The following is a 21,572-nucleotide window of genomic DNA, read 5'->3' as shown; positions in this document are numbered from 1 at the left end:
TTCTTCAATAGCTTTCAGGATCCAAAGGCAATGAAAATCTATTCTTAGATGCATTCAATTTCAATTTTCTATTCTGTCACAGTCTTAACCTTCAGCTCATTCGTTTGATTACGACTTCTTCTCAAAAATGAAATGAAACAAAGGACGCTGTGAAAAGGCAACCTCTAACCCCACATTGTTCCCAAACCTGACCTTCAGTGTGAACAACAGCCCAAAACCTCACCCTCATCTGAAATGAATCTTCAATACACAACAAGAGTAACACTTACACAAATCATAAAACAAACTGATCATCTTAGGAGGACAAATAGATGAATTTTTATTAACTTTTTTTTTATTTCTTAACTAAATCATTTGCTGGTGTACTTTCCCCTGAGGGCAAATTAATAGGATGTCCAATACCTTTTTTATACTTCCCTAAATGTGTCTTAGATTCATGTAAATATTGACTGATTGGTGGAAGCCAGGAAACAGCAGGTGCGCAGGAACTGCCTCACTGGTCTTCTTTCTTTTGGCACGTAAGCCGGTTCATCATCACGTGTGGTCAGACCGACACCCTGTGTAATCCACACTTATTCATCAGCAAAATAATAATCATTTGACCGTTAACGCTCTGATGACTCAGTGCGCTGCCCCGACAATGTAAGGAGCACAGATGGTTGTCACAGGAAAGGTTCACAATAGACTGGAGAGGGGGAGTCATGCGTTTGGGAGAAAGAGTGTGGAGTCTGGAAAAACTTTAACATGACACTGACTCCCGCAGGATTTACAGTATTATAAAAAGATGAGCTTCTATGGAATATTGGGTAATATTCGCATGGGACCATCATGTAGATATCTTCAGTGCCAAATCCAAAAAAAAAAAAAAAAAAAAAAAAAAAAAGGTTCTAACTTCTTGCATCTGTGATTCGTTTTTAATGAGCTGATGAAACTATGAGCAACTCCCGAGTGTGTAATTTCGTCAGAATGTCTGCGTAACTTGATTCATCTTAAATAAACCTGCGACATGAAGGAGTTGTTTTCGAATGGATGTGAGTGAAGGACGTTTCAGGAATAAACATGGTGACGGCAAAAATGACTCAAGGGAAAAAGGCACAGGAAAAATGGGACGATAAAGAAAAGCCTGGAGGAGAATCGGGGTTATTTTGGGCCGAGCGGGCTTCCTGCAGGTGATGGAAATGAAAGAGTGATTTTCTGGAACAATTGCTCAGCAGCAAGTGAACTTAGTGAAGAGAGGGATGGAGGAGGATGTGAACGAGGGGGGGGGGGGGGGGGGGGGGGGGCTCAGGCTGAACATGAGAATCAATGTAAACATACATAAAAGTACAATGGCCACTAAAAGTATAAGCACAATGTTGTGTTTGGATGCTGTATTTCAAAGATTGTTTATGTTAGCACTGCTGCTTTCGCAAACAGAGAATTAAACTGCCAACTTTTAGCTGATTAATTACGAGTGTGGGAGTTGGTCTAGGAGCGTAATGACAACTTTAAAGACACACCCCCTCACCCGGCCATCACACTATAAAGGACCAGACGTGGAGAGGGGACGACAGACACCCAACTACCGGGAACAACACGAATGGTTCACTCAACAAGCCACAGCAACTTTTTGCATTTCTTTTCGGGTGAGTGTTTTCTCATGTTTACGCCGTTTTGATTCCACTTCCTACAGTAAATGTGTTCTCATGTAATAAAATATTGTACATTTCGGATTACCTGATTTTGTCTTAACCATTTCTTTTTGACTGCAGGCCGTTGCGGTATGGCGATAGCTGTTCTGCTGCTGCTCGCTGTGCCTTTGACTGCTGCCTCCCCACTGAGACCGACCCAAAGGTAAGAAGCAAAACAACAAGCACCAATACTAGCTGGAATTCAGAACATTGCTTCCTAAGTATGCTAATTCAGAATTTTAACTAATACCATACCGCGTTGGATTTATTCCTGCAGGTCAGAAGACGACAGAGTCCTCCCAGAGGCCACCGTCCAGGCTGTTGGCGTTCACAGGTCAGAGGTCATGCTCCAGCAGCGTGCTCCATCAGTGAAGATCGTCCCGTTTCATTCAGACGGCAAACAGGCTGACCTGGATGCTCTAAAACACAGGTAAGAAGACAATGAAAACACACTGTGGCAGGCTGGGAATGAGATGCTGGACGGAGAAAGTCTGAAAGGAAAACTTTGGTTTGTGTGTAAATGCCAAGTAAATACTATATACGGCATTGCTTTACTGTATATCGGAGGACAGAGGGTTTCCAGAGGATGAGGTCCCCACTGCCTCTTACAGAGCTTCAGTCACACTGCATTTCCTCGCTGGCCTCCCTAAGAAAGACCTTTGGCCCTAGAATGGCCGCACAGTGGCCACATGCCCACAGTATCATCGGAATAGGTTAAGTGTGAAGAATAATTCTATTGTTGGTTCAGTGGTGAACCTCTTGATAGTTTACGCTCTGTAATATTGGTAATGTTTGTTGGGATTTATAATTAAAAACAATAAATCTTCTTCAAGTTGGATGCCTGTAATTTGAAAAAACGAATTTCTCTTTATTTATCTACATTTTTTTACTAAAACTGAGAAGTAAAAACATGGCGTAAACTAAAATAAGATCCTTGATTCCCCTGATTTGTCATACTGCTACACTCAACAGTAAACTCTGCGACTGCTTCTGTACTTTTAAAACTACTTCCGCTTATTCGAGAGAACTGAAGCTTTAACTCAAATGTGTTTTACTTCTGCAAAATGTGTTTGATTCACTGGGGCTCTGGATATTCAACTTTGACCTTATTTTCTTCTTCATCTTTTTCCCTCCAGCATGGCGGTGAAAGTGCGTCCACGACGTGCACCTCAGCGAGGATGCCAGCTCGGGACGTGCCAGCTCCACAACCTCGCCAACACCTTGTACCACATCAGCAAAACAAATGGAAAAGACCAGTCGAAAAAGGCCAAAGACCCGCAGGGATACGGCAGATAGGCCCCAGACGGACAATGGCAACGAAGGACTAAAGCTTTGAATTGTTCTCGACATACGTTTAGTTTCTATTTTCAACCATCTCTGTTTTGTTGTCTGACTGACTGGTACTTATTATACACTTTTGCTTATCAAGCACAATGAATGTGGATGTTTGAATGTGTGAAATATTTAATCATCATGCTTTTTAAATAACAATTTCTATAATATTTAAGTGTGTTGTACAATAAATATTTAAGATAAATATGCATGTAGAGTTACGCCATTTTATTTGGATATGAATCCCATAGTGATATGTTTTTTTTTACCATATATGGTAAAGTAAGAAACATCTATACGAGTATCATAAAAAAACAACAGTACAGAGAAATACATGATACTCATGAGGAAAGCAGCAATAATCCCCCTTCAACATATTGATTGTATTGATAGATATGAGTGTTATTAGCTGGAGCTCACTCGGTGTGGTGAGACTGATTGACGCTCTTATCCCATTAGCTCTGCAGGAAGTGGCAGTGGGATCAATCTTTAGGCTGCAATAACAGCAGCAATTTATTCAGGGCGCAAGCTGTGCTCACTTGTCTGTCACCACAAGTGATTGAGAATGTGTGCCATCAGAGGCCAAGAACATTTACTGTCTGACTTCATTACACATTGCATCACTCAGACGGGAGGAAAAACAGAAGGAGTGGCGGTTCTAAAAGGGGAAAGATCTGTACTCCAAGTTCATAGCACAATTTTAATAAGGTAAATACATATTACACAATTATTATTTGTTTTGTGACCAAATACGTAATAAATTATGATCATTCAATATCATTTTAAATTCAAAAAAAAGATTACATTGTGCTTAAGTGCTTAAATTGATTTTGAGTTAAAGTAAAATGACGTGCAAAACAATTCAAGAACCCAAAAAATACTGTTCAAAGTTAACATTTGCAATTCTCAATTATGCAAAAGTGGTTTGTAGATCATGTAAATTTGGCATCAGTCTGATTTGCAAGGTTATTTGAATTCTCTCTCATTTTTTGAGAGCATAATACTATACTATTTTTCAGACAGTATCTTTCAATGACCACCTGGAAAATATCTCAAGAATGAAAGAATTTCCTTCAAGAGAAACTTGTTCACACATTTATTTTCAGTGGGTTGGATTATTGTACCGGTGTGTTAACAGGTCTCACCAACATAAGGAGGGTGGAGAACATTACACCTGAGCTTCAATCTCTGCACTGGCTGCCTGTGTGTCAAAAGATCCACTTCCAAAACCCGACTTCTTATAAAGCTTTGAATGGTCCCGGGCATGAATACATCTCAGATCTACTCTTAGAATATGAAACATCGAGACTGCTGAGGTCCTCAGGAAGAGGTTTACCTCAATAGGTTTGATTTATTTTAGTACATTTATCTAAATAAAGCTTTTAGTTTATTGAAGTTTTTTTTTTCTTAATTGATTAAGATTAATGACTTTGTTTTGATGTGTTTCATAAAGTACTACCTTTTGTTTAAATGGTGTTATAGAAATGCAGTTCCTTGCCTTATCTGTTCCTTGCAGCTCTGATCAGTGGTGCATCTCAGCACTGGCCCATGTGTGAGATTTCTTGTGGCGTGGACTGGCTCCTCCTTTTTTTTTTTTTTTTAAACGTGTTTGGATGGTTGCAACTTGTCTGTCTCCTTTCCTGGGTGAGGAGCCACACCCTCACCTGTGTGCCTGCACTGCACACCTACAGTGTCCCGGGAGGGACAGGATCCGGGGACTGGAGATCCAGTAGTGGTGGTTCGGACAGGATCAGGACTGGTGGGACATGTTCAGATAGAAATCCTCCCCTGAAGTCCCACAGTGAGGCGGACAGACAGACAGACAGAGACACAATGAGGGAGGCTGCAGGAGAAGCAGGAGGCGGACAAATCAGTAAAACTGAGAAGGACCAGGTGGGTAAAAACTTTCCTGCTGTTGTGTTGTTTTTGGCTCGGGCAAGCAGCCGCTATATCTGGACGATTAAGTGAGACGTGATGAAGTGAAAGTGTCTCGCAGTTGCTTCCTGAAATTGTGACTCAAGACTGTCGAGTTTGTGTGTAAATCCAACACGTATCAAACACCGGGAGAGAGTCACACTCATCGCTTTTATAGGAAGCAAAGTCACGGTGTTGCAGAATAAAACACACAGCTGTGGCTACGAGGGCGGATAGTTTGTTTCCGCTTGTGTTTTGACGCGTAAACTTGTTTGACCGGCGGAAGTTACACTGCGTTCCAATACAATAAGCCCAACAAAAGTGAAAGAGAAGTCTTTAAAAATAAAATAAAAACACGACTGTAACTTAACACTACATTTAAACAGTTAAACCTCTGCTTGGCTGTGGAAACAAAAAAACAACCCACCAGCGGGTCCGCTTTGTGAGACTTCCCAGTGTGTTGTTCGTGTTTAACAGCTGATCGATGGCTAATTTAATAGTAATGATGGCTGCGATCCATTCCGTTCAGTTGTGTTCAGTCGCAGGGTTCTGACGACCGCGCAGCTGCTGGAACAACGAAATGGAACGCGGCCATCGAGTAGATCTAGGTCGTAAGGAAACCGGGGTTTTACCACTTCCGAGTGAGAAAAATATAACTCAACTGGGAAAAGAGATAAGCCCGTTAGAGGTCGCTCATCATAATGCCATTTGTGCGTCCGAGAATATGTACAAACAACCTTCAGCATTAACCTCACAAATTCAATTTGATCCAGGGGCTGGGTTCTGTTGGTGAAGACAACGTTACTCACTTTTCTGCAGAATTTGGTGTCGTAATGTGGTCGGCTGTTGTCACGTGAACATGCCATGGGAAATGGGGGTATTTCAAATAGTATCTTTCCTAGTTCACACCTACCTGAATGTGTCTTTAGTTTTTGTGCAATATAAACTCGCAAAAAGGCAAAAAAAAAACACCCAGTAAGATTATTAAAGAAATGCAGTGCAGCCAGAGGCAAAAATCCAAATGGCTTAATTGAAGCCTCCACCTCATAACATTTAAAGCTTTGAAAAATAGGAAATAAATAATACAACTCATGGAAAATATAGATAAAGATGTATCTTTATTGTCATTCAATACATACGCCCGTAGGAACGAAATGTTTTCGCACAAGTCTCAAAAACTAGGCTTTTAAAAAAAAATCAAAAAAACAACAACCCGGAACAGTAAAAGTATAAATACACACAGTAGAGAGGTATAAAAACACAAACAAAACAACTAGTGAATATGTTTGAATGCACGAACCAAAAACAAACATATTGAAATTGTTTGAAGAGCAGAAAATAACTATACCTTTTTATTTATGGGCCATTTTAACCAAACTCAAAGACACTTTACAGATAAAAACAGGATAATACGATGAACAGAAGCCAAGCATGTATTTGATGTATATATGGATTTGTGTGTTAGGTCTGTGTCTGAGGCCGATAATGTAGTATAGTTGGGATTTACGTCATCATTAAGCACAAAGGATTTTGATGTATTCTTTAGTTTAGGTCATGGTCTTTATGCAAATGAGGCCATGATTCTGTTATTTGAGCCCAGCAAGTATTCATCATCTTACATCTACAACAAATGTATCAAAAAAATAATTGACGGGTTATCTGTTTCACTCATCTAATAACCAAGTCAATATTGATCTAACCCTCTTCCCTCAGCTTCACCTGACAGTGTTTTGAAAGCCTCACCTCAATGTGATATTGTGTTCCGTTTATCGAGACTGAGAGGAAATCCCATGTCATTGTCATCGGTTTCTATTCCGATAAAGTTTAAATTAGCGTATATAATTTCTTGAATTGATCACTTTGACAGGACAATGATTTGTTTCTTAAATGTTCCAGGCTCTCCTATCCGCCCATGATTTATTGCTCGAACTTCTACATTTAAACATGGGAAACGATGCTTACTTAGTTTCTTACTCCTTTGCATTTATGAGAGTTTTTAAGTGGAAAAAGTGCACTTCCAAGTTATGTTGCTCCTGTTTGACAGGCATGTTTTTAGTTAAAGTGTGCACTGAAGATACGTGTCCGTACACATCCACGCAGTATTTTACACACACTTGCCAACATGAGTTGAAACTGCAGCAGCGCGTTAGAAGTCACAGTGTGGTGCTCAGACTCTCTCTCATCACCAGGTATTTCTGAGTCAACATTCCCCACCTCAGCAGAGTTTTCTACACTCTGTGACTTCGGGGGTTACGCTCCAAGTCCCTGCATGAACTCGCTTGTCTCGTGTTTTCAGAGCTGGATCCCAAAAATCATCAAGAAAAGAGTGTGCACCGCCTTTGTGGAAAAATCTGGCAGGTACTGTGAAGAACACTGCGGCAGTTAATTTTTTTATCTATTTTTTTTAACCTAATGATGAATCTTTCACCTTCACTGTTCACCTCCCATCTCTCTCAGTAATGGCGCTCTGTGTCAGTGTGGAGGGTCGAGAGACGCCCACGGTTCCGTGGCCCTCGGGGACTATTTTGGCACAGCAATTGTGAACCAATGGGACAGTGCCCAGCACTCCTCCGAGTACCCGACTGATGCCTTTGGAGAGATCCAGTTCGCTGGAGCCAGCAAGAGGCATAGCTATGTGGGTGTCTTTTCTTTTTTGTTCTTTTTATTTAAAACTATCTTGAATAATGTTTCCCTGGAGTGGGTTTTATTTCTCTCCTATTAACGCTCATAATCACATCTGTACTATTTGTAATAAAACATATTTAGTGCTAACAAAGCGGCAGATGTCAGTATGTTTGATTGTTGTGACTTTCAGTCCTCGTGAACTAACAAAAGCAAAGTGCTGAGTGAGAGTATGTGATATCAAACTGATTATTTAGCGTTTTGCTGTTGTGTGCGTGTTCTTTTTCTCTCTCTCGGGATGCAAAGTTTTTGCGTCTGTCATGGGACACTCCCCCGTCGATGGTCTACACCCTCATGACGGCTCACTGGGGTCTCCCGTCTCCCAACCTGGTGGTTTCCGTCGTGGGCGGCGAGGGCAAGACAAAGGTGAAAACCTGGGTGCGAGAGGTCCTCCGGCAGGGACTCGTGAAAGCCTCGCAGAGCACAGGTAAACACAGCCAATGCTGCCACCAAAGAGTTTATCTAATGATTAAATGTGGCTACACGCGCACACAAACACACTCCAACAGTACAAACCAAGATATTTCAAGCTTAGAGGAGTATTCAACCAAATAAGTAACTGAATAAATTACACAAGAATTGATAATCCATTGTAAGAGTAACCGTATCCTTCAGTCTCCTCTTGAAAGTGATGAATGTGAAATTTCAACTGAACAGAAACTCCACATGAAAAGCAAAGAAAATCGTGTTTGGGAGATTATTTCTTTGTAGAGCAATGCTTTATGGTAATAAATCTCACAGCATTGAAAAACCTGTTAGTTTCCTTTTACTTGGTGCCACATTTGTAAGGATCATGCATTTGTGGGATGAACCAGGAAGCTTAGTTTAAGGCCTGAACCTGTTTTAAAAAAACAAAAAAAACAGCCACATTTTCTCTGACAATGACAACTAGTGTTTAACATGAAGATATTTACGAGACTCTAATTCTATAATCATTAAAGGATTCAAACTAATTGTACTTTCTCACTCTTTAGTTTACTTCTTGAACATGTTTTGATAAAAAAAAAAAAGAAGAAGTCATGACTGTTGTATCAACCTTTTCCACCCTTGACCTTTAGCAAACACTAAATTGGAAACTGGTTTGTCGTAACCAACGGAGGTTTTCCTTGGAAGGCAACAGAACCGACGGGCTTTGATTTGAGCAGGAACAATCCTGCTGCTACAGCATGTAGTCCTTTATGCCGTATGACTCCCTCGAGTAGAGATTGTAATTTGGCACTACAATGGCTCGTTTCCTCCTCGCGGCTTTGCCAAGTGCAGGTGGCACACGGCGATACTGATCTCCCATCATCTGAGGTCCCTCGCTGTTCTCTCAAAACAAACCTATTAGGTCACATTTGAGACACATACAAGTGCGGACCAGTTGGGGGGGGGGGGGGGTCACGGGTGGAGTAAAGTAGTTGGAGAGCACACATGCTTCTTTTGTACTGTTGAAAAGGTCAAACCTGGTATGGTTCATAAAACATACTATAGCCGTGTGTATTTCCATGCTCACTATATTTCTATATACAAAGTAACATTGGTCATTTGCCACTAAATTATGTTTGTTTACTCATAGTGGAATAAATCTGAAATTAAGTAAATAACATTTGTATAATTTAAATTGGATTATGGTCAAATTCATTCTAGTTCAGGAGCCCCAAACAGCCGAATTAGCAAATCATTGCAAATCATCATCATTGCAAATTGCACTGTACACTTGGATAGTTTTTATTTTTATGCCAGATGTCCATGTGGTTGTGACAGAAATGTGATCTGGGTACCCCACATTTGAGGTCAAGACTTAACCTGATGTGCCATCAGGGGGAAATTAAGAGTAATTCCTGAAAATGTTTATTTAATTCTCTTTTTGAATCGCCCTGAAATAGTGTACCACCTGCCGCAGTGTTTGTCTTAAGAAGACCACAAGGTACCTGAAGCCTTCAGCATGCTTGTCTTTTATAAACTCACCCTCGTGATACAACTCTGATGCTCCTGCTGTAAAATCACTATTCTACCAACAGTTCAGTTTAATGTCCTCTCCTCTTACTGAAACAGTGAGCCTCCCAGTGGACAAATTAGTTACAGCAGGCGTTTTAATGAATAATACAGTCTGATGTTGGTGTTTTCTTAAAAATTGAAAGGACATCCAGCAGGCGCCAATGAACTCTCTTGCAATCTGTGATGATAAAGTTCACCCCATTACCCAAAGAGTTCGTTTTGTCTTTGTTCTAAAAGATTAACAAAAACTTGAAATATTCCTCCCAGGAGCGTGGATCCTGACGGCAGGTTTACGTGAAGGCGTGGGCAGATGTGTCGGAGAAGCAGTGAGGGATCACGCCACTGCGGCCTCTTCGGTGTCCCTCAACAAGGTGGTGGCGCTGGGCATTGCTTCCTGGGGCCTCGTGCACAACCGGGAGCAGCTGGTCAACCCTCAGGTTGTGCACATCACTCACAGTTTTGATTTCAATATTGTTATCAAATGTTATTTCAAGTTGTCAAGTAATACGCCCGGTTTCATTGTACAGGGCAGCTTTCCTGCAAAATACTACATCGGCAACACAGCGGGGGACTCCTGCTGCCTGGACAACAACTACCAGGCCTTCCTGCTGGTGGACGACGGCAGTGAGGTCATCAGGGGAGGAGAGACGGGGTTCAGAGCCAAACTGGAGGACTACATCTCCCACCAGCGCACCGGCATATGGGGTCAGAGATTTGCATCATGAACTGTGATCCACACATACAGTATAGCCACAGCTATGAGGTCTTTAGTCGGTCCTGACAGAATAAAAAGCTTTTCAAGCAGCGTGTTTCCACCTCTGTGGGTTGAAATTGTGGTTTATTTATTTATTTGGTTTGGAAGAACTTTACAACCTCAAACGTTATTTTGTTTGTCTTTAGGTTCAATAAATTGGCCCTCTCGTGGTGAACTTTTATTATTGCAAATGGTAATAAGATCATCCTCAGGTATCTGCTGGCTGAAAGCCATTGCGTGCCCCTGCATGAATTGAAGACTTTGCAATTCAGCGTGTGGGATCAAGCAGAGATTTGTCAAAAATATTCACTGAGCATTCTTTCTGTCTGTCGGCTCGCACAGCTTTTGTGCCACAAAGATGATCACAATCGCTGTTATCAAATCTGCACCAATCAATCATTTTTCAAACCAGGATTTGGTTAAAAAACAACACATTATTTTATTATTTTTGTTTTTTTCAGGCAGTGGAAGCATTGATATCCCCGTCCTCTGTATGCTTGTATCGGGAGATGCAAGCATGCTCGAGGTAGAGTTAAAATCGAACTTTTAAAATGAAATCTCCGATGTCTGGATGATGAAAATATATTCCCATCTTGTCCATCAGAGGGTGGATCTCTCTCTGAAAAACTCCATGCCCTGGCTGGTGCTGGCCGGCTCCGGGGGCATGGCGGACTTCCTGAGCGACGTCTTGGAGAACCTGTCTTCGGCCCCGGTCGTTCAGTCGTCCAGCGAGGGTGACGGCGAGGCGGCTCCCAGCGTGGATCTGAAAGACAGAGTGGCAGAACGGGTTAAGAAATACTTCCCTTTGGAAGTGGGGACGGATAAACTCGTCGAGCGGGTGAGACCAGAAGACGCATACTTTGAAAGAACAGGATGAAGTCTGGGCCTCCAGGCTTTGTAATGATCACAGTCTCGGAAGGCGTTTGCGTCACTTGATTTCATCGCCTTTATTTTGAAATGTAATAAATAATGGACCTCGATAATTAAATCAACAACAGGGACATTTGACCCCATTACGGTTACATTTACAATAGCTTGTAATTGGCTTCATATTTCTTGCATTCTGATAAACGACTTCCTGTCATAGTGGTGATACAATGAAAAAACAAACTCACTCGCAATGTAGTGTGGATGGCTTTGTGTTCAAGTTGTAAACACAATCACCCCACAGTGTGGGGGGGAAAGAGTTTTGCATGTTCTCACTGTGCCTTTGTGGCTTTTCTCTGGATACGGTGAATTTGCAGATTTACCCAGGACCGACATTGTACCAGTCACTATCATAGCAACTTTATTACAAGTGGCGTCACAAGTCTGCTTTTCTACAGCTCATGAAAATAGTTTGCAAATCAGCAGACAACAGTAGAAGTGCAACAAAGAAGTTTGAGTGTTTGGCTCAACTTCAATAAGCTGATTCATATTAGTTCATCTGTTTGGTGAACCTGTGATTCCTTCCTGTGGTATTCTGTTGCAGTAATCATTCATTGTCTGTTGTTTCATGTCGAACATAAGTGGCAGGTTAATGACTCATTAGTGTTCTAATGTTTATTGCATTAGTTGCATAATCGGTGCTGGAAGTCCTTGCTCTGTTATCGTCTCTTAGCCTGTGGAGGCCCGGCCAGTATGATGAGATCCTGGGTCCTTCTCCCTGAATTCTTCTTCATTATCCTGCTTTTTAATCTTGTTCTCACTGTCCCAAAGTCTTGCTTGCATATGCATCCATCATTGTTTGTGTCTTTCTGATCTTCTCCCTCCCTGTTCTGTGACTTCAGGCCCTGAGTATCTACCAGAACAAAGAATTCATCACGATCTACCACGGAGAGCAAGAGGGTCCAAATGACTTTGACACTGTCCTGCTCAAAGCATTAGTGAGAGGTGCATAAATCTAATCTGTGTCATGATTTCTGCAAATGTTTACGGTGACAACACATGCACACGTTTCTCTTCGGGGGGTTTGTTTGTGTGTATTTCAGCCAGTAAGCAGCGCGCGTCAGTTGATGCCAGCCCCTACAACGAGGAGCTGAACCTCGCCGTCACGTGGAACAGAGTTGACATTGCCAAGAGTGAACTCTTCAATGGAGACATCCTCTGGAGGGTACTTTTAAAAACAAGCTGGGATGTTTCTCGCGCATTGTCTCGATTGAGCGGTATTGATTTAACGCGACCGTTTTCATCCGATTCTACAGTACAGAGACTTGGAGGACTCCATGACCGACGCCCTGGTCAACGACAAGCCGCAGTTTGTGCGCCTTTTCACTGAAAACGGCCTGAACATCCTGGACTACCTGACCTATGGCAGACTGGAGAGCCTGTATCGCTCTGTGGCTGACGGGACGCTTCTTTACCAGCTGCTTCAGCGCCGCCTCGTGGAAAGACTGGGAACTGCAGGGACAGGATATTCACCATCCAATGTGCAGGAGTCGCCCTCCAAAGTGGCAGCAGAGGGCATCCAGAGTGGCCCAGCGACGGACATCAGCCTGTTTGAGGTAGATTTTGTTGTTTAGTTGTTTAAATGGCTTTAGATGATTAAAAGTAAACAGACTTTTTGGTTTATCTGTTACTTTATTCACCGTTTCCTCAGGTGTCGGGGGTCCTCGAGCTGTTGTTAGGGGATGTTTGTCAGCCATTCTACTATGATGCTTTGGGTATGGAGCTAATCACTTCCAAAAGGAGAGCTCTTAGGGTACTATTTTAAAAAAATTTTAAAGAAAAAAATATGGTTTAACAATGCTTTTTCAAATAAGTTTTATTTTATTTCATTGCTTTTTAATTCTTCACAGCGTGTCGGTAAGCTGCTCCGCGGAGACTGTTTCTATCGAGACAGACGCTGCCTCTACCCCTGGGCGTCGCTCTTCATCTGGGCAGTCCTGCAGAACCGCAGCGAGATGGCCACTTTCTTTTGGGAGATGGTACAAACTTTGAAGGGAAAAAAAAACCCCAACATCTTTAATCCATCAAATTTGTTTTAAAATAAGTGAATGGCAATTTTGCTTAGCTCGACCTGATAAAACAGGTCTAACTTGACAACATTTTTACTTGTTTCAGTAGTTTTACAACATAGTGGACAGGCTATAACTGAATATTTAACTTTGGGAAACTTCGATCACTGTGAGGACCACAAACATTTCCTCCTCACTATTAGATGCACATACATTAGAATGATTTATCAGAATTTTGCCTACAAGTTTTATGAAACGTCAGTTAATCCTACTTTAATTCTACGAGATTTAACAATTGTAATTGAGCTCAAATGTGGTTGAAATTGCTATTGCCTCCTCTTATTACTTGTGAAATATTTCTTTTCCCAAAAATAGGTAAAAAAGACGCAGGGTGAATGTGAACTTGTAACGTCGTCTGTGAACTACAATGAGGGACTTTTCAACATGTCACTCTACAATTAAATTTATAGCCTAATGTTGTGGTTAAAGTTGGATATGTTTGATAAATTGATATTCCGGGTAACAGCTGGGACGGCAGTTCATTATAATCACGCAATTTAATGATTTTCAGTGAGAAATATTTTCACCTTCAGCAGAATTGAGTCAAACTTAAAGCTCGGCCCTCTACAGAAGTCCTTTTCTCTCGCTCTTTATTTTTTGGACCCATTAACACCTGTATATAACTTTGCGCAGCCTCACTTCCCTCACTGTCTCTCCCAGGCAGGCGAGTCTGTGCTGAGCGCTCTCAGTGGCTGTAAGATACTGAGAGAACTGTCCAAGCTGGAGGCGGAGACTGAAACTAAACTCTCCATCAAGGAGCTGGCTCAGAGGTTTGAGAATCTGGCTCATGGTGAGAAATCTGTCTTTCTGCTTTTATTCATTTAAAGAGAATCAGAGTAGATTGCTTTCAGCTATTAATGTGAGACAGTTGTAGCCCCGTGTTGCTGGTATATTGACGCACTCTTGTGTTCTGAATGACGCACTTAACCTATAGATGAAAATGGAGTGGGTACAGTAACTGCTTCGTTTCACTTCAGACGTCTTCAGCTCTTGTTATCGGAGCAACGAGAGCCGCTCCTTTACTTTACTGATCCGGAAATCTCCAGTTTGGGGTGGTACCACCTGCCTGCAGATGGGGATGGGCGCTGATGCTCGGCTGTTTTTCAGCCATGATGGAGTACAGGTGTGTGTTTTATCTGTTCTATTGACTCATGTTTCCCCACCCCCCCAGGGAAGCTGTTGACATGATGGGTAGATTGGTAAAAGTGGTCCGACTATACTCTTCTCTTCCAGTCTTTGTTGTCACAGATCTGGTGGGGTGACATGAAGCGAAACACAGAAGTATGGAAGCACATACTCACCTTCTTCTGCCCTTTCCTCTGCTACTCAAACCTCATCTCTTTTAGGTAAAATCTGAAATATATACTGTATGTACAGAATTTTTTCACATACAACACCACATATAATTTGTATGTCACTATGTTATCTTTTCTATTGTGTACGCATCAAACCCCGGCTCACAGGTCAGAAGAAGATCATCAGGAGCAGCAGGAGGGGAAGCCCAGTGAAGACGGTCCAGGCCGGGACAATGACAGCCTGTATGGCACCACCGTCTTCTCTTTCTCTGACATCAAGCACATGTAATACTGATCCTATTTTTTTCTGTCGAAATACCTTGATTTGTTGTTGTTATTTGGGCAATGGGAGTTATTGGGTTTGTAGGTTACAGGAACTAAGAGGATAATTTTATGCACCAAATAATGGGGAGTGGTGTAGCGGGTCAACTTCTGATCTCCTATCTCGGCCTATCCATGTGTCAAAGTGACACAGAACACCCAGTTGCTGCTGGTGGAGGCCGAGCAGCCATCCCCATGGTGTGGGAATATGTGTGGAAATGGGATAATATAACTGTATAACACTTTATAAAATTGCGGAAGCAGTTACACATAAGTGAAGTCCGTTTATTCACCATATTTATAATTCAATGAAGTCTGCATTGTTTATGAGAGCATTTTATGTGACCTGAAATAATTTTTTTCTTCCAGTGAAGCTGATGCACAAACCCCAACCACTCCCAGGACAGCCACCATCAGAGGCGAGTCCAGTTTGACCAGCCACATCATCACAACGCTCATCTGCTAATCCACGTCCTGTAACTTTACCGCAGGTGTACCCCAACTCCGCAGGCCAACGAGGCGCCCGTTCATAGTGTCGCGATGGCGTCAGTTCTGGTTTGCGCCCGTCACCTCATTTTTGGGCAACGTCTTGATGTATTTCCTCTTCCTCTTGCTTTTCGCCTACGTCCTGCTGGTGGACTTTAAGCCAGCACCGCCTTCCGGCCCGGCCATCACAGAGTACGTGCTGTACTTCTGGGTGTTCACTATTGTTTGTGAGGAGATTCGTGAGGTGAGTGTTGACAGATGTTTTTCAAGTGAAAAATCTTCTACTGATAATATTGTAAATTTTATTAGTTTTTTGTTTTTTTTCTCTCCTAGACTTGCTTTCTGGGGACGAAGACTTGGCGCCAGAGACTCCGAGTGTATATTCAGGACGTGTGGAATAAATGTGACCTTACTGCCATCATACTGTTCATCATAGGACTCATTTGCAGGTATAATAATTAAAATAATAATACATTTTATTTATAAGGCACTTTAAATTTAGTGCTAAATTAAATTTTTTTTATTTAAATTGTAGGGATTATTGGGTTCAAACGATAAAAAGAAATCCTGAAAACTGGGAATTTTCCTAAGTGGTGTTATAGTAAAGTTTGACCACCAGGTGGCAATGTTTCCTCAATAATTTGTCTGTTTGTCAGGATGTTTGAATGGTCTTATGGATTCGGCCGGGACGTCCTGTGTGTGGACTACATGGTATTCACCCTCCGCCTCATTCACATATTTGCCATTCACAAGCAGCTCGGACCCAAAATCATCATCGTAGGCAAGATGGTGAGGAAGCAACTGGGAGTTTATTTCAGCCACTGAATGTTTAAACTGAGACCAACTGTTGATGTGGCAATTCCAATATAGTGACAACTCTCTTTCTCTTCTTCAGATGAAGGATGTGTTTTTCTTCCTCTTCTTCCTGGGGGTGTGGCTCATGGCGTACGGGGTCGCCAACCAGGCTCTGATTTACGCGTACGACCCTCGACTGGATCGCATATTTCGAAGAGTCTTCTACAGGCCTTACTTGCACATCTTTGGACAGATCCCCGTCGAAGAGATGGACGGTACGTGTGTTTTGTCCCATCGGCTCTTTAAAGTTCACTTCCTTAATCAGACCCGTGACACCGGTCTTCATTTTTACCGTTCCAGTGGGAAAAGAGTGGGATATGCCCTGCACCGACAACGTGACGCTGATTAACGGCGGTGCAGAGCCGTGCAGGACTCTCTACAGCAACTGGCTGGTCGTGATTCTGCTCGTCGTTTACCTCCTGGTCACCAACATCCTCCTCATCAACCTGCTCATTGCCATGTTTAGGTAAAGGGTGGGGGAAAAAAAAAAAAAAAGAGGAAATTCACATTTGTCTACAAAACCCTCTGACCCCTCATAAATGACGTTGATCCTCTTGTGTCCTCGCAGTTACACCTTTTCTGAAGTGCAGGCCCACAGCGACGTCTACTGGAAGTTCCAGCGCTACAACCTGATTGTTCAGTACCACTCGCGCCCCTCCCTCGCGCCACCTTTCATTATACTTTCACACATCAACCTGTTCATCAAAAGGGTCATTCGAAAGGTGCCCTCTGTCAAGATCCACCACTTCGGTTAGTATCTTGTCAAAAATACGTGAAATTAGTGTCATTTATGGCACAAATCGATGCCTATTACTGCACATCCTTCACACACCGTAACTTAGTGAAAAGTTAGACATAAGGAACCCTTTATTATGAAGACAAATGCAATGTAAAAGTACTTCTTGAACTAGTTGAAGTTTTAAAACTGAACTAGACTCTCTATGCTAGACACAGACTCTTAAAAGAACCTACATGACCTGGCCTGGATTTTTACAAACCACATCTCAGACTTTTAACTTTAAACCACACCTGGATCTTAAAACTCAAGCAGACCCCCCCAGACTCTGGGTCTAATTCAAGACTGGCCCAGACTCTATCATTAAAGTTTAAATGTGGGATTCCTGTTTTAATTAAAGCAAAGAAAAATGTTTCCTTCTTCTTTAGTGTTGCAGTTACGAGGGAAAGCGGCCAACAGATTGACTACGTGGGAAACCATTCAGAAGGAAGACTTTCTGACCGCTCAGAACAAGATCCAGAAAAGCAGCGACTCGGAGAGACTCAAGCGGATGTCTGCCAAGTGAGCACACTCATCTCCCCTCACAGTATCAGTGAAACTGTTTGTTTATTGCCCGCATTATTCTGGATTAAGTATTTATGTTCTTTCAGGGTGGACGGTGTTCTTAAACATCTCAGTGAAAGTAGAGACTTGGACCACAGGCTCAGAGCTCTGGAGAATGAGGTCTGGTTTTTTCCACTGCATGTAAATTAAGACTGCTTATTGTTCTGTCTGTTGATTTTGTCTTTTTCATTGCTGTTTAAAAGTACGATTACTCAGTGACGGAAACCTAGGAGTTAAAACAGCGTAAGCATGACATGAGGACAAAACAGCAGAGAAAAGCACCTTGTTATGGGAAAACAGTTTTTTTTTTTTTTTCTTTTTTTTTTTTTAAATGTTTCCTGATGGTGGCCTTTAACTTCCTGGAGTTTCTGCTGGTTGTCTGATCCAAGCCAAGAAATGACACGGCAAATAGTCATTTCACGGCTCAAGACGCAGTTGTGTTTGTGTGTGCATAGGGATTAAAGAACAAATGGTTACTGCTTAATTGTTTTTCAATGGTGGTGCCTGGATTTCGCTGCCATTCACCGGAGCACGACTGTTCATTCTCTAAGCTGCACGTGTGAGCCTTTATGTAGTCAATGTCGATCAGAGTCAAATCAAATTTTAAAAAAACTGTCTGAATGACAAATAGCTAAATAGGTGAATAACGTTAGGAGTTACAAGGCTGGAATGCTTTTCATATGTGAAATGCTTTCCAACTTGTGACTCTTAAATTTTACACACTGCTGTATGGACGGGTTGGTTATAATTACATTTTAATAGATATTATGTTTGTATCCTTGATAGTAATAGTTGCCATATTAGTATTGTGACTTCCAATATAGTAATAGAACACCTTGTGATTTGAAGCCCACCATCTATACCACCTGAGTCACAGGTGCTTCTTATGATGCTTAATTGTCTGGTGTCCCACAGGGTTCTGTTCTGGGTCCAATACTGTTCTCACTCTCTTATTTGCCTCTGGGTCAGATAATTAGCCATTTAAGTTGGATGTCATATCATTTGTATGCTGATGAGATTCAGTTATTTTATTCATTCAAACCTGAAGAGAACAACAAACGTTCAATTTGAAATGACAGTTTTCAGCCTATTAAAATGTGGATGTCTGACAACTGCCTTCAACTGAATACAAGCGAAGGAGAAGCATTTATATTTGCTTTATTCATTAAGCAGTGTATTGGGCCTCTAAGTAATTGTGTTAAACCCTGTCTTCTTGTTCTAGGTGTGTCCTTTGACCTGTCTCTGTCCCTAGACAGTCATGTCACCCAGCAAACATGATCTTGTTTTGTTTTTTTTCTTCAGTTGTGCAATATAGCTCAATTAAAAGATTTGTTCTCTAAAGTAGAATTGAAGGTTATCTCTCACACTTTCGTCTCGTCTCGTTTAAATTATTGTAATGCCCTTTTTACCTGTTTGTCGGTCTCCTCTTTAACACCTTCAAATAGTCTAAAATGCAGCTGCTGAATTTTTAACAGGAACAAAGCCTGTGTTTTTATCGTTCTGTAAAAGCTGTTAAACACTCTGTGATCTTAATCTGCGAAAGGTGCTTTATAAGTACATTTTACTTACGTACTCTCTTTCCCTCTCAGATGGAGTATTGTTCAAGTGCTCTCAGCTGGATCGTGGATACGTTGGCACAAAGCAGCACTTTCAAACCCCCTCGGGCTCCACCCACATTGAGAGGTACTGTATGTCCCACCAGTTATGAAACTCTTCATCTTCAAACAACCTTTATGCATGTTTGGATCACATTCCTCCTTGACTGAACTGTCTCAACTTCTCTTTTTTTTTTTTTTTTCCTTCACAGATTCTTTCCCGTCTTCTAGCTCGACCTGATGAATCCCTTTTGAAGCCTGCAGAAACTCCTCTGCTGCCCACCTACGTGTCACACAGGTATCCAGCTACTTGTTGTCGCTGCATTACCGAAAGAAAATGTTACCAAAGTCGACAGACACTGAACTTGAAGAAAAAAGTTAATGCTCATTCTTGCACATGAGAGTTTTAGATCTCACCTCAATGCAATTCTAGAAAGGTTAGGTTGTAAAATGTCAATTAAAAAAAAAAAAACTGAATGCAGAGATGTATAATCTGGTAAACCCATATCACTTGTGGCCTGACTGGGGTGCACCTCTGAATTTCCCATATTCACATGGGAGTGACTTCTTATTTCCATGAAGAAATTTGATTGAAACATGACATATTTTAGGTTTGATTGTGACAATGCATAAGTTCTCACTTCTCAGACAAACGTTAGAAAAGAAAAGGGGAGACTGATAGGTGGAGTTTTGGAAGAGTCTTGTTGATTCGTGGATTCATTGTGGGAAATTGTGGGAAAATGTTTAAAAAAATAAAAAAATGTCTGTAGGAGGAATCATCAGTATCAAGAAAAAAACCCCAACATGTACATGAGAAGAATATACGAACAAAAGATTTCCCAGTGCAGACTTGACCCGGGGGCTAACCACTACACATCATACCCTGAAAAGGTTGCTGAATTGTTGGCGAACCCTGATCATTACTCTACCTCTATGAAATACTTTTCTTTTTTTTTTTTTGAAACCCCCATCATGCTACCAACCTGTAGCCAATCAGCCAAATTGTTGGTTAAATTCTTCTCCAGGTTTTCTACGTATTTCTGTAGCCTTTATTGCCCAAATCAAAGTCCCATTGTGGTAATATTTTCATGAAATGGTGAAATATTTCACTGCCAATCATTGCTTCAATTTACATTTACATCTTCCAAGCCCTTTTGGAATTGGATTCAAAAAGCCATATATCTTACAAGTTAATATAAATAACTTCCCTGTGTGATGTATTTAAGATGTGGATCTCTGTATTTCATATTGTTGAGTCCCATGTTGTTGTTCTTGCTGTGGTTTTAAGCCAATAGCTGTGACTAAGTGTATTTTATGCAAATTATTCATTCTGATATATGGATGCTGTGATATTGTTTACAGGGTTACATTAATTCAGTTACATTAAACTGTTACAGCAAATGTGTGATATTTCTGTTACCAACCTTGTGTTCAATAAATTGTTCCTACTTTATATTGAATGAATCCTTGTAACTTTTAAATGGGTAAAAATGTATTTTTTTTTTTTTTAACTCTTTATTTTGAAAGATAGTTAGCCAGCCAGGCTGTTAAACTGCTCTTTTCTTACTTTATGCTCATCTCTGATAGCTATCGTATCTTGTAACCTATTTATTATCAGTGTTTACTTTCTCACGAAAGGTTTAGCAAAAGATCTGGCTTCTCTGGTTTCAGAAATAGAGATTGGTTTCACAATTCTTTTTTCAACCTGCCTGAAATGCTGAATGCAAGAAAGAAATCACAAATATGGCTACGGTGCTGTGGCACTCCCTGAGAGAGAGAAAGAAAGAAGTCCGTTGTTGAGTTCAGGGGAACAAATGATTGCCAACAACAACCAAACCCAACTACCATATAGTTTTACATTTTAATCATCCATAAAATAGTAGAGCAAGTTGCACTGTGCAGAGGAGGGTTAGAGATGGTGTTAAAGGTGGCTGGTGCCGAGTTTCAGTCCGCTCGGGCTCTATTGAAGGTCACATAGTGGAGCAAGCCATTGAAGGAGCCTTTACTGTAAATAGTTAGCGAGCCACCTGTCGATTGCTGCAGTGGCTCCCACTGAGAGGCAGTGTCATCACTTTCTGCCGGCGTGTTGCCATCTCCCTGCATGGTGGTTTACACGTGCAAACAACGTGCATAATGTGGCCATGCAACAGCCTTTTAGACAATGTGTAATGATCAAGATCTCTCCCCAGTCTCTTGTTTAAACATGTGACCAATGGGCAATCTGTGCCTGAACTGTAAACTGGAATGTCGGCACATATGCACACCCCCGGCTTCTCCATTTCCTTCTATTTGCATCCACTCCATACATCACCCTGACATGTTCTCTTCTGCTTCTGAAGGCTGTGTCTGAGAG

The 21,572-nt window shown here is 41.5% G+C and overlaps 2 protein-coding genes across 3 annotated transcripts; both read left to right on the top strand.

Annotated features, from left to right (window-relative positions):
- The first annotated feature begins 1,577 nt into the window (after positions 1–1,577).
- Positions 1,578–3,012, top strand: LOC308121406 (uncharacterized protein). Its single transcript, XM_080482626.1, has 4 exons — positions 1,578–1,625; positions 1,752–1,833; positions 1,948–2,100; positions 2,807–3,012. The coding sequence occupies exons 1-4, from the start codon at positions 1,580–1,582 to the stop codon at positions 2,964–2,966; spliced, it is 441 nt and encodes a 146-aa protein (XP_080338752.1). The 5' UTR covers positions 1,578–1,579; the 3' UTR covers positions 2,967–3,012.
- Positions 3,013–4,593: 1,581 nt separating this feature from the next.
- On the top strand, positions 4,594–20,681 carry LOC308120968 (transient receptor potential cation channel subfamily M member 4-like). Of its 2 annotated transcripts, none has more exons than XM_080481936.1 (28): positions 4,594–4,895; positions 7,213–7,274; positions 7,374–7,551; positions 7,845–8,025; positions 9,846–10,015; positions 10,106–10,283; positions 10,794–10,858; positions 10,937–11,170; positions 12,102–12,204; positions 12,303–12,424; positions 12,516–12,815; positions 12,911–13,012; positions 13,110–13,238; positions 13,989–14,118; positions 14,306–14,451; positions 14,562–14,674; positions 14,792–14,908; positions 15,314–15,363; positions 15,436–15,674; positions 15,764–15,879; positions 16,087–16,219; positions 16,326–16,500; positions 16,586–16,751; positions 16,854–17,035; positions 17,450–17,582; positions 17,672–17,744; positions 19,214–19,307; positions 19,432–20,681. In XM_080481936.1, exons 1-28 carry the CDS (start codon positions 4,836–4,838, stop codon positions 19,458–19,460), a joined length of 3,780 nt encoding a protein of 1,259 aa, XP_080338062.1. In that variant the 5' UTR covers positions 4,594–4,835; the 3' UTR covers positions 19,461–20,681. The 2 variants fall into 2 exon arrangements, with proteins under 2 accessions (XP_080338062.1, XP_080338061.1); XM_080481935.1 differs by having other exon boundaries at positions 4,662–4,895; positions 14,792–14,866.
- Positions 20,682–21,572: the final 891 nt, after the last annotated feature.

This window comes from Lipophrys pholis, assembly GCF_963383615.2.
Source record: "Lipophrys pholis genome assembly, chromosome: 1".
NCBI lineage: Eukaryota > Metazoa > Chordata > Actinopteri > Blenniiformes > Blenniidae > Lipophrys > Lipophrys pholis.
Note: the sequence above shows the minus strand (reverse complement) of the source record. Positions and strands in the feature narration are given on the sequence as shown.

What these genes read in the sequence shown, in the direction of transcription:
- LOC308121406 (XM_080482626.1), top strand. Translation starts at nt 1,580, where the DNA reads ATGGTTCACTCAACAAGCCACAGCAACTTTTTGCATTTCTTTTCGG. An exon ending in CTTTTTGCATTTCTTTTCGG is followed by an intron (nt 1,626 to 1,751) that starts GTGAGTGTTTTC and finishes TTTTGACTGCAG; the next exon opens with GCCGTTGCGGTATGGCGATA. An exon ending in CTGGATGCTCTAAAACACAG is followed by an intron (nt 2,101 to 2,806) that starts GTAAGAAGACAA and finishes TTTTCCCTCCAG; the next exon opens with CATGGCGGTGAAAGTGCGTC.
- LOC308120968 (XM_080481936.1), top strand. Translation starts at nt 4,836, where the DNA reads ATGAGGGAGGCTGCAGGAGAAGCAGGAGGCGGACAAATCAGTAAAACT. An exon ending in TGTCAAGATCCACCACTTCG is followed by an intron (nt 17,036 to 17,449) that starts GTTAGTATCTTG and finishes CTTCTTCTTTAG; the next exon opens with TGTTGCAGTTACGAGGGAAA. An exon ending in TCAGAGCTCTGGAGAATGAG is followed by an intron (nt 17,745 to 19,213) that starts GTCTGGTTTTTT and finishes TTTCCCTCTCAG; the next exon opens with ATGGAGTATTGTTCAAGTGC.